Raw genomic sequence first — 12,945 nt, 5'->3', positions numbered from 1 at the left:
TATTATTCTCAATTTGTGGCAGTTAATTACATGTTCCTTTAATTTATTGTTAGAATTACTCTTTCACCTGTAGCTTGTTCTTTCAATTTTTGGACTCCTAGGGGTGGGTGCAAAATTTGGTGGGTTTTTTTCTGACAATGCTCACATTCATGATTTATGAAAATCATTTCCCGCAGAAGAGTAATAACTGATATCTACAGGTGTTAAAAGTTAAAATTTAATGGATTCAGGCAATTCTTTTCTGAATGAAAGAGAAAACAACTCTGGTTTAGCCTGCTAGGATGGGCTACTGAGGTGGTGTTTTATAATTGGACTTTTTTGAATGACCTCATCTAGTCACTGCACATTTCACTAAATACATTCAGAAGACCACCATTTATCTTTAAATATGCTTCAAGTGCTTGGGAAAAAAACCCCAAAACATTAACCTTAAAATCTAATACGAATACAGCAGAGCAACCATGTTTTAGGAATGGGTGACATTTACTTGTTTCTTTGCGTGACAAGTCTATCACCTGGCAGCTGCAGCGAGCTCTCCCCACACCTCTTGCAACATCGTCATGAATTTCAGTCTTAGGAGCATTGCCAGTAAAAAGCAAGCTTGGCTTCCACATCTATATATTATGAAATGTAGTCACAAAGTGTAATATTGAATTCAGAGCCCTTGGGTACTGTTTGTGAATTTGAAAACAGAAATGCCTCTGTTTGTGGCCTTAAAAAAAAAAAAATCAAAAAAAATTACAACTTCTGAATAGTTTGTAGTTGTGAGCAGTCTTTCCTTCAGAAAAATAGGACAGAAGAGAACACTCAGTTTTCACTGTTCTCAGTTTACTTTTTGTTTGACCTTAATAAAGGATCCCTACTAAGTCGACTCTGGTGTACATTCAAAAAAGCCAAAAAGGAAAGACCCCCTTAATCGGAATAATCTTAATTGTTAGAAAATGTTTGCCAGTACTGGAAGTTTAAGCAGTATCTGGGAGATCTGATGACACAGAGGCTGTTTGCAACTTCACTGTGAAATTAATAGCTTTCAGGATTAATAATGTAAGTAAGAATACTCTTTAAAATGTATGTAAAATATCCACAGTTATTCTGTAATGGGGAGGGATTCAGTATTGGAATCCTTTGCAGCGCTTTCTGGTGATGGACATGAAAGTCGCATTATTTCACTGTGCCACCTACCTTACATATTTTGGCCACTAAGACAAGAGAAGAGAGTAAGTTTCAATGTAGATCAAAGAAAACATACGGGTATTTTAAGTCTTAACAGTAGTTATACATTGGCATTGCATTCCCTGTGTTAGCCATGTACTTTCACATCAAACAAATTAAATTTACCGGCACAACCTGTATTAATATTTTGAAAGAGCTGTTGGGGAAAAAAAAAAAAGTGCCATTTCTCTAACAGTAAGAATCCATACATAATTCAGTATGTGCTGCATTTGGGGTTTTGTGCAACACTATTACATTTCCAATTGAGGTGAAGATACCTGAGTATATGCTCTTCATTGTTCCAAGACGGCAGGATTAACCAACTCTCTTCATACTTTCTATGGCACTTAATAATGGTTCAGGGGTGTTACTGCCTGTACTGTAACTCTACAGGAGACTAGAGAAGAGGGGCCTTGTGGTTTTTGATAAATGGAGCGGGCCCTTCTGGTTTGCACATTTGGATACCGTGTTTGATAATCCAGGTTTGTGATCATACATGCATTTGACTTGCAATGTGGTAGGTTTGGGGGATTAAACTCATTTTCATATAAACACAATTGCAGTTATGTATTTTACATGTCCTACTTTGTTTTCAGATTTGATGCATAAGTATAAAAAATGCAGTTAAGGAGCAGCAGACATTTTTTAGTATATTAGGTTGCATATGCATGTAAGTATAAACTTAAAGCTCTAATTCCCCGTCGGTAGGTGATAAGCATTAGTGACCACAGTATTAAGATATTTTTGTTTTGGAGTACTGAATTTATAGCTTTTTCCAGTTCCTTTCAGTATCATGATTATGTATTTTTGTTGCCTACTTTGTGATGTTCTTTAGATTTTAATTTCACATCGTATGTAGTTTCTGTTATGGCAAAATCCAAACACATATGAAATATGGGAATAGCCGATTTAAAATGCAATCAAACCAAGTAAGTATTTTTTGACATTAGTAAGAATGAAAAGCAATGGACATTTTCATGGGTTCGCTGAGTTTCATGGTTTCCATTGGGTTGTCTTCACAAGATACCTAATGAGTTGCTGTGCATGAATTTAAAAGAAATCATACAAAATCTACAAATTTCAAATTCATATAGATATGAAAAGTAGATTTAGATTGCCTTAGAAAACCAAACTGTTCCACAACCTGCAGGATGTAATGCTTGACCTCCACTAAGAAATCTGCAGCTGTACTGGTAGACTAAAATCAGCCTTTAAGGGTTTAGGAGACGAATACTGTTCATGCTGGTTTGTGGGAAGAGCAAGCTGAAAAAGCACCAGGCAGTTTGTCAGCCACTCAGCTAATTTTGTGTTGTCCTTGAAAAGGGCTCTGAATCCAAACTCTAAGGAAATTCCTACCCAGGTTTGAATTTCTGTAGATAGTACCATTTCAAAACAGTATTCCAAACAGGAATTGAGACGCATCCTTTCAGTGAATATATACACTATTTTTTTAAAACAAGAGGAAATTTATTACATACAGTTTTATGAGAGCAATCATGGGAAATGTGACAGGCACTTGCATACAGAAATTGCTTCACCGCGGGATTCGGAGGTGCTTTGTATGTGGCGCTTTGTGTTCCTGGGTGTAGCTGACAGTGCATCAGAACCTTCCAGTGCTGCTACCCAGTGTCTCCTCAGGCAGTGACAGAATATACAGCACACGTGAAATGTGAGGATCTATTTCTTCATGCTTATGACAGTAGTAATACACCTGCTGTAAACATGCACTGCTAAGCCAGAGCTGTGTTATACTGCTGTCACTGCTTCTGTTTTCCATCCACATACAACCTGAGCACCGATTTGCTCTTCATGAGGGTGTTTGTTCCAGGCTGTTCACAATTTCCTGATCTGTTAGAAAAAGTGCTGGGAAGGCTGACATCTTCCCCATAGGCTGGTCTGATGGTCACATTATAAGTAATTAGCTAATTCAGCAGGCTTTTCTAATCACTTTAGAAAGGATGAACCACACATCCTTGTACTGGTATCGTTAATTTTTATTAATGCGGAGATTAAGACAGAAATGAAATTACTTGCTCAAAGTTACGGAGGATTGGTAGGAAGAGAGATGTAGAGTCAAGGAGATTCTGCCTTCCAGTGTTGTGCTGAGATCCTTAATACAATCTTTGTCTAGAAATAGGTGATGAGCAAAAAAAAGGAAGAATTCTTAGCAGAAAGATGGGAATAAAAAACACAGGAGGAAAGGCTAGAGATGACTAAAAAAGTAAGAAACCTGAGGAAGATGAGATGAAAGACAGCATGAAGGAAACAATGGAGAACACTAACCATCAAGAGAGGTAAATGCTAATAATCCAGAACCACATTTCTCCACAACCCTCTTACTCCTTAGTGCCTTGACGATTAGGGTTCACAAATTAGAAGGTGAGAGGAATGAACTACTGGGGAAAAAAGAAGAATCAGGACAGTTGTCAGGATAGTAGTTCTGTTTCATGATGGGTCCTGAGTGAAAGACCAGTGCCATCACACCTTCTGGGTTTTTCTCCATGTCCAATTTATTCTTGATAAATGGTTTCAGGGACCAAACCTGATGCTTTCATTTACCTTTGCTTTTCTGAAGCATTTTTCTGCCTAGCATTCATCATTTTATTCAAATATTCTTTATGATGGAAGCTCCTTCATCTGCTTGGACACAGTCTCTGGTCCATGTTCAGTATTGTCCTCTGTGCTGTTTTATCAAGTTGGTACCAAGGACATGGATTAAACCTTGTTGAAATGACCCACTATAGAAACCCAGTGCAAGGTTTTTGGTTTGGTTGGGGGTTTTTCTGAGAATGATCATGGCAGCAAAAAAGAAATTTTGACTAGTAGGTATTCTCAGGGTATTTTGCAGGGTAGCTTCTGCTACCAACAAACTTCACATGGCCAAGATATAGAAGGCATCATAGATTAGTATTCACAATGATAAATTTCTACTGATAGACTACATATTTGGTGGAGATGCGTCTGTTGGTGATGCTACAGTAAAAAAAACCATAACGTCGGTATGACTATTAGTAAGAAAGCAGAAATTTGTAAAAATTTTAAAAGGCCTGTTGCTTACTATTTTCATATAGTCAAGAAGCTCATACAATAAACAAGATGATGATTATTTAGAAAACAAAACTATAAATACCAGGTGTACACTATCCCTTTACAGCTGCTGACCAGCAGTAGAGGAGAAAAATGTTACTACAACTTTAATTTCTTGAAATACACATTTCACTTCAGGTTGCACACACTCACCCACCCACAAACTATTTTATCAGTTCTCATCTTTGAAGGGACTGGCCCAATTTTACTTATTTTCTGCATTTAATAGGTAAGACAATGACAAGCTAAACTTTTGTACAAGTTGTTAAAAGTACTGTTGCCTATATCAGCATAATTTATGGGGAGAGTATCATAGTAAGGAGAGTTTACTATTATGAAATAATTAGACATGGCATGCTTAATAGTGTTTGTTTCCAAGAAATAAACTATCGCTCAGAGGTAAAATGTCCAATAATGTAAGCAGTATAAAATGTGGGGGAGGTGGACCAGCCAAAACCCAAGGCTTGTACAGTTTCCAAGGCATGTTAATTGCAGGATATATTGGAAATGAAAAGTAGATGCATCATAAGCAAAAGGTGAAACAGAGCCAAGGCTCATCTTGGGTCTGCAGCAGTAATTCAGTATGTTTTACAAACATTTTTTACATTACTTTGTAAGAAATTTGGTAAAAGCACCTGAAAATGGCAGCGGGGGATTTTTTGGTGTAGCTCAGAAATGAAACCAAGTAACTTTAGAATGAAATGAGTAACTGACCGTGTCTAACTGGAGACCATTTCAGGAAGGAGGTGAGATATTTTACATCAGTGCACAAAATGAAAGCCAGCAATTGTTGCTAATGGGTATGCGCTGATGGAAGGTACAAAACAAGCTCAGGAAAAAAGCTATTTTTTTAAAATAGCTTTTTAATAACTTTTGCCTCGATTTTTCTATTGGGTGGTGTTTACCATTGTGCAATCTCAAAACAGCTGAAGAACAAAGTCATTAATTTTGGCATTCTAGGATGGAAAGTGCTAAGGATAATGCACTTCGTAATCTCCAAGGAATTAATATAGGTGGCTAGAGAAAACCCCAAACATAACAGATTTTAATATTTCTTATTTATAAATTTGGTTCATCTGCAGACAAGTAAACACAGTGAGAAAAATTTAACGTTTGGTAGAGAAAACCCTCATGCTAAATTTTGAATACATCCATTTGACCTTCTCTATGTGAGTTTTGGGGTTCCTGCCTCCCCCTCCCACCCATTTAAACAAACACTCCCTCTGGTTATAACACAGTAAAATTAAATCCAGACCTTATTCTCAACTGGGCTGTGGTACTGTGCAGTTTTAAAACAGAGGAATTACTGTAGAACAGCCAAGGCCAATTCCTGCCACAAGCCCCCAGAGCTGCCATCGCTGCCTCTCCAGCAGCCGCAGCTCTGCCCTTCTGTTACCCTGAGGCCCAGGCAAAGCGTATCAGCAAGGCTATAACTTCATCAAGTACTTGAAAGAATCCTTCAGAGCACGCTATTAGCTCCCTCTTAAACAGATTATTATTATTATTACATACTGTTGGATAGAAAAATCTAGAAATATTCCAGCAAAGACTGAACTGGAAGACGCTATTGGAAGTTTAATGAAAATCTTTTGCTGTAGGCTGATTGGAAACAGTGATCTTTAAAATGCTTTAGTTGATTAATTAGTATTTTAGCCTGAACACGTTACTAAGTAAGTACATTTCTGAATTTAGAAGGTAAAAAGCCACCACATAAAAGATAGGAAAAGCAGTGAAGTGCAAAGGCTTTTTCTGTCCACCCAATCATGATTTTCTTTTCAACTTCTAATACAAATCAGCCAGCGCCAACTACTCTGTCCTATTTCTGAATAAACCTTGCCCTGCAGCTGCACCACTAACGCTTTACCAAAAGTTAGTCCTTGCTCTTCTAAGCATCACTTACAGAGCATTTAACCTAGTCTGACTTCCAAATTCCTCTTACAGTTTGTAATCATTACTTCAAGCTGTAATTTCCTTGAAAATGCAAGGGATAGTTAGTTCCAGTGCATTAAATATGTTAATTATTAAGCATGTATAACATGTATATGGTCATACATGTGTGCATTGAACATTGCAAAATCAATCCTATGTAATGGTGGCTCCTAAAGCCATTCACTTATGTGCTGTGTGGTACTCACCTGTTGATACTTGCTTGGTTTTGTACAGATTACTATCTTTTAAAACAGACAAATCTAACATGCTCAGAGGCCTACCATACAAGCAAAATGAGCTTTAATCACACTGGCAGTTCTGATACACAAATTCATTTTTAGGTCATTCATCATTCATTACTACCTGCTACGAGAAAGAGAGGCTAGATTCAGTTCCCATTACCATAAAGTGAGAACACCAGATTTAGCAGCTTCACTTCTTTAAAACGTAGTCATTTCCTTACAGCAGGCAAGCTTTATTCATTTCTGTCCAATACACTGTTTTAACTGAATTTTGTGAAAAGACATATAGCCTCTTTTAATTACCTGAAACCCCATCATGTACTATGAAGTAGTTTGTTGCAACTTTTGTTAATGGATTAAAGTATTTAAAACAAATTAAATCATTAGTACACTGGTTTTGTGATGTAAAAGTTTAATGAATACATAAAGCACGTATAAAGCAAAAGATTAAAACAAAATTATTGTTACAACCACCATAAACTATATAAAAAAAAATGATGTTTTACCAGCATATTGCTTGCACAGCCAGTTTTACAAAACAGTGTATCACAAGCAATACCACTCCCTGAAAACTTAGAAATAAAAATCACAGTATTTACTTAAATCACATCATATACTAGTCAGACTAGCATTGATTTAGCTACTTTTCAATGTCTTCATGGTGCTGTAGTACACATTAAAGCTTGCACAAGAAATGTGAATAGAGTTCAAGTGCAAAAAGACAAAAGATGCCTGGATATATGAATATACCCATGTCATTATTTAAAACTGTGGTTCCTAAACTTTTTGCCTGTGCACGTTTATTGCAACCCTTTTTGCAGATCCCCATTACAGCAGCTGCTTAACTCTGGGGTGGGTTTGGAACCACTCTTTCAGAGATGCTGATCCTAAACCCCAGTTCTGCTCAGCTTGAGAACTTCAGCCCAGTCCTCCTCATTCCTTGTACCTGTCTGTAGGAAGGGGAAGCCCCATGTGCACCTTCCATATTCCTTGCACCCAAACACATATATATCGGGAAAGAAATACAGGAGCAAGGCTTCATACAGGCAACAGAAGAACGTTACAAGATTGCATACAAAACTGAAGCAAAATATAAAACAAAAATCGATTTAATATTTCACTAAGTCTGGCCTCAGCCTATTATTTACTGCCACTGACAATATTTTGATTTGTTTCATGTGTGTCACAAATGTATTTTAAAGTTTAGTACGTTAATGCATAATGTTAAACCAGGACACAAAAGTTCTTGTTTCACAATCCAAACTTTAGTAGAAAAAAAAAAATCATAAAGGAATTACAAAAGCATCAACAACTGCTTAAAACAACAACTGCGTAAAAGAAAGAAAATAGCGCTCAGTACATACTGATGTTGAGTACAGGCTAATATCTAGGAGGCACAAGAAAGATTTGATCATTTTAACAAACTTGCTTATACGCTTTACAAACGTTTAGATAAATATTCTATAAAGATTAAAGGAAATAATTTGTAGTTACACTACTGTCTTGCATGCTTTTTAAAATGTCTGCACCGCAGCTTCTTTCTGTCACCCTTTTAAATTCTTCTTTAATACAATTAAATTTAGGCTGTGCACAACAATAGCTTTGTTTGGAATATTCTACCTTAAAAATTGTTCTTAAAGTACAAAATTCAAGCTGTTTTTGCTTGAGTTTGTTATCCAAAATCTCAATGGGGTGGGGAGGGGTTGGGGGAAGAATGGCAAATGCACTTGCTGCCCCTTAGAGGAGAAGGGGTATTTCTGTACATTCCAGTATTTCTATTTTTATTTACTCCCATGGGACTCCCATGCACTCCTAATTTAACTTCAGAGTTTCAGGGTAAGGGAGAACCTGCTCCAGAGAAAAGGAGGCCACAGAACAGTCCCCGCTTTGTTCCTACCCCACCTTTCTGTACACAATACTGAATATTATTCATTAATGTACTTTTCAGCTCTGGATGCAAGATGAAAATGCCTCCACAAAGAATTTATAATGTGTTTTGCTTGAATGTCAGCCCTAAATCTGTACAAAGAGCAAGTGTTGTCTTTGCATTCCAGGGCTTGCTGGTGTGGGTAGTTGAGATACACGCTCCCACTGGGGCACGGGCTGGCTGAAAAAGGAAAATTGCAAGGAAGGCAGCTGCAGAATTGCTTTGAAATGCTTCAAAAATTAATCAGAAACAAGTGCAAGCAAATAAGCAGTGCAGCTCTATGAACTTTTCACTTTCAAGACTTTGAAATTCATCCTTTAAGGTGCTTTTCATGGTATCTTATTTACCAAAGACCTGCTTACTTAGTGGAGTCTAGGAAAGTGTCAAGGGACTTCATTCTATTTCAGCTCATCCATGAACACCATCATATATCAGTACTCTGACACTCTACAGAATTCAGCAAGTGACAACTATTTAGGTTTTAAGCACAAATGAGACTCAGCTATCTAGGTTTCCTCCGTATACACATGTATAAATAAATGACACCACAAGCCCTCCTTGATACAAGAAACCAAAAGGCATTGATTTGAAGGCTAAATAAATAATAACCGAAACAACTGTCTGTGCCACTTGCTCAAATATTTTCCGCACTGAAACCCTCCTACGATAGAGCTTCCTAGGACATGTTTTCATGCATCAATATTATCGTTGTGTGAAATAGTGCTAGAGATGCTTTGTCACAGGAAGTCCTGATGTGACTGACTTTTGCCAAAATAATAACACTTCTCTGTGCTTACAGCTGAGATCTGCAAGTCAGGAGTCTGTAACATTAGATAAAGTTGTTCTTAAAAAAGCACTTCTGCTAGGTAAAAAATGTTAGAATTGTCCGTAAGTCTGTACTGTTTTGCAGACACTTAAGTGCTTCAAAATAGCAGTTTACTGAACAGCAACAGCGATAAGACAGATGATATCCTGTCCTCTCACACGTAATTATGTGGAGATCTGTAGAGAATCACAGCGTGTTCACACCAAAGGATAAAATACAGAATCTGTACAACTTGCAGCCATTTTTTAGTCATCACTACTAAAAAGTGAGTTGGTTTGTTTGTTTTATTGCTAAGCAAGAATGTACATACCTCTGTATATTCTGTATGCAGAATCTTAAGTTTTTGGTATTGTTTCCTTGGTGTACAAAAAACATTTCATATACTTTTTCTCATTGAGTAACACAGTATATGAATAAAACAGCAAGAGTTGAGCTAGCCAACCAGGTTCCAGAAAATAGCAGTGTTGGGAACAGTCTCTGATATTTGCAGTAACAGTAAGAAAAGCGGTTTTCTTCATTCTTGCAGCAACTGCTTGTTGCACGTATAAACATTACATACCTACAGAAAGAACCGTGTGATTGGTAAATCTTTGTCATAAGCATTACAGGCCCCAGTTGGTAAATGTGAGAAAGAAAAAGACCAAAACACATGGCTTACGTAGAACTGGCTACCATGTGTGAGAAGCTTCTGGTTTTAGGTTTCTAGAGTATTTTTCATCCAGTGGTCTGTACATTACAACAACTCTTCAGGGAAGGGCTATTATATGTTGTGCTTCCAAGAGTGGAGCTGTGAAGTACACTGACAGCCTGCAGCTGTTGTATGATCACAAATCAGTTTTAAACCACAGGGAAGTACACATTGTGTCCCAGTGCAGCACAATGAGACAGCCAGCTTGGGAAAGCTGCGCATGATAACCCATCCCAGCAAGCATCACAGGTTAGATCTACTGAACAGACAGCAAACGTCAAAGGTTACTGAAAAATTTGGGCCCAGCCAGCAGCTACGAGCATTGCTTTTTGCAACGCACAATGTGAGCAACTACATCAAACAATATATTCAGCTAAAACAAAGGTTTTGCAGCCCCACAGTAGTTCCATTCAAGTGCTCATGTGCGTGAAGACACAAACACAAGGCTTCATTTACCATTTACATGGCAAAGGGTACAGTGAAAATACCTTAAGCTTTGCCACTTGAACAACAGTGAACTAACATGCCATCTGCATAACTGATTATCAGAGGAGGCAGGTTAATCCTGGAAAAAAGAATTCAAGTAACATCCTTCCATCAATACATTGTTTTTCAATTCATAATGAAGAAATGGTTTGTTGTACAATTTCTAATATGAAATGTTTGGAATATAAATCTTCACTTCTGACCAGAATAAAGCAGCTGAACTGTTTCATACACCTGGGATGCAGGATAATATCTGTCAAGCCATCTCCTCAGCAATGCTATCAACTGACCTTAAAACATGATCTCGTGCAAGCAGGCTGAGAATCTGGCCATAGTTCTTTTTCTAACATCTATTTCCAAGGCTGTCCCTCAGTTAGTGCCAAACTATCTAGAGATTGTCTTGCATTTAGTGCTCTCATCCAGCTCCGTTTTGCAAATATTTAAGAACAACATACAAAAGCAGACTGAAGTTTCTCTACATGGCACAGCATATAAATGCATACAATGCACCACATTAAATGTTCATAAAAGTTCCTCTCAGTAATGTTTCTAGAGCCACCTGGATTTCTAATACTCCTTGTTACTGCCCAGAACAGCTCCTCTTGTTTCTCAGATTTATGCTTTTTTTGTTGTTTTCAGTTTAAAGCCAAGCATTAAATTACACATCTGCAAGTACCATCTTGCTGGCTAAGTCAACTCTTGCATTATAGCAGTTACACCTTCCTTTTAGTCCCACCCTTCCTGTTTAATTGTACTTTTTTTTTCCTGTAGCTGTGCAGTTCTCTATTCCTCAGAGCTCACCTTGCCCGAGCCCCGCCGGGGAACGTGTCTTTCACCTCCAAAGAATCTGCCCAGCGAGTCAAGTAGACCCGAGTCTCTGTGCCTTGGAGATCCATGTCTAGCATGGTCTGTAGTGCTCGCAGATGCCATTTTTGATCCGTGCCGGAAAGAGGAGCGTTTTTGTGAAGCCATCAAATCCGAATTCTCTGAAGCTGCTGCACTGTCCTCTTGGATGGTCTGTAGCTCGTCTGACTCTGAGGGCCGATCTTTGAAGGTGTTGTCTTCTCTTCCTGGGGCATCTCGGGAAAAGAGGCGGATCAAGTGGGGGCGACCAGTCGTGTCAGCTGGGTTGGCCTCAGGCCAGGCATTCTTCGGGTCTGCTGTGCCTTTGGAGTCTGTCACCGCTGGGCTCTTCGTGGAGGTCCCATTGTTCTGGTTCACATCTGCCTCTCCTGCAAACAACAAGGATGAGATATGAATACAGGCCTGTGAAAAACAGCCCTGGAACAATGCTGCTTTCTTTCCCTTGCCTTGAGATGCTCATTTCATACAAAACCCGTAATATGTGCAGTTGTAATGAAACTATGTTCTCTATCAGCCTTTAAGAACATTAAGCTATCTTGGAACCGAAACTGGAATGATGTTCTCACACCAAATCTGCAGTAGTTCTAGGTAGTTTTTTTAATTAAACATATTTGTAAATAGATCAATAGGTTGTTCGAAGCCCAAATGAAACTAACTTTATTTACGTGGAAGGTTTACTGATGAGGCAGCTTTCAGTGAACAACCAGAATTCCCTTATTTTCCCTTGAAGACCACAATTCTAAAATTTGATGTTTATCTCCAAAAGAGGGGGAAAAAAATTAATTAAAGCGACATTGCAGGACTGTGCGTTCGCAAGTACACATTCCTTCTCCACAATATCAGAACTTTTGGACCTGAAGGTTTTGTCCCCATTTGGAATCCCCCACTGTAACTTCAATACTGATCAAACTAGTGTAATGAGGGGAGGTTTTTTCACTATTTTAATTGTCCTCACTTCAAAAAGCCAGAGAACGCTAAACTGCAATTACTGCTTGACCTCCCATGACAGTTCTTCTCCACGTATGATCCTGACACTCTGCGTACAATGTCCTAGTGCTGATGTTGAAGCAAAACTGTCTGATTTGCATTTAGTGCTCGTGAGAAATGACAAAAACAATTATTGGAAACTCATGAGCTTTTAGCCAAGAAAGGTGCTGAGACAGACCTCTGTGGTGTAAGCAAAACGTCTGCTGCCTTCTCCACAGTTGTGTTCTGTTGCACACAGTAAAATATCTGAAAAGAATCAGCTGCAGCACACTTAACCCTTAACCTGTAGTAGCTCCTTCTATCAGTGACAAAGATTGATGGAGGTTTTCATAGTCTATACCATTATTCCCACTGTTCTAAAGGAAACTGTACCCACGAAGAATGTGTCTTATCTCCAAGGAACATCAAAAGAATATTAGTAGGTCACTGCTTGAGAAGCAACCTTCAGAGCAGACATACGTGTGTCAGAAACGTTTTTTTGAGTTAACGAGGCTCAAAATTTCAGAAATAAGTCACAGTCATATGTTGCCTTTAGGGTCTTCCAATTACCTCATTACATCCCCACTTGATTTGGTCCTTCTTGCCATGGGAGGGATAGGATCTGGCAAATACCGTTACATTTCCTAAGTACTCTGGGCTCAAGTACTCTGCTGATTCACCAGAGCAATTTCAGACTTGACACAGTCATTTCATATGA

The 12,945-nt window shown here is 38.3% G+C and overlaps 1 protein-coding gene across 2 annotated transcripts in view; it reads right to left on the bottom strand.

Moving 5' to 3' along the window:
• Positions 1-12,945, bottom strand: part of MBP (myelin basic protein) — a 90,686-nt gene that overhangs the window by 9,096 nt on the left and 68,645 nt on the right. For both annotated transcript variants that reach the window (XM_074876987.1, XM_074876998.1), the window contains one exon: positions 11,199-11,629. In XM_074876987.1, coding sequence (XP_074733088.1) covers positions 11,199-11,629 — 431 coding nt within the window. The remainder of the gene's footprint in view (positions 1-11,198; positions 11,630-12,945) is intronic.

Source organism: Strix uralensis, chromosome 1 (genome assembly GCF_047716275.1).
Source record: "Strix uralensis isolate ZFMK-TIS-50842 chromosome 1, bStrUra1, whole genome shotgun sequence".
Taxonomy (NCBI): domain Eukaryota; kingdom Metazoa; phylum Chordata; class Aves; order Strigiformes; family Strigidae; genus Strix; species Strix uralensis.
Note: the sequence above shows the minus strand (reverse complement) of the source record. Positions and strands in the feature narration are given on the sequence as shown.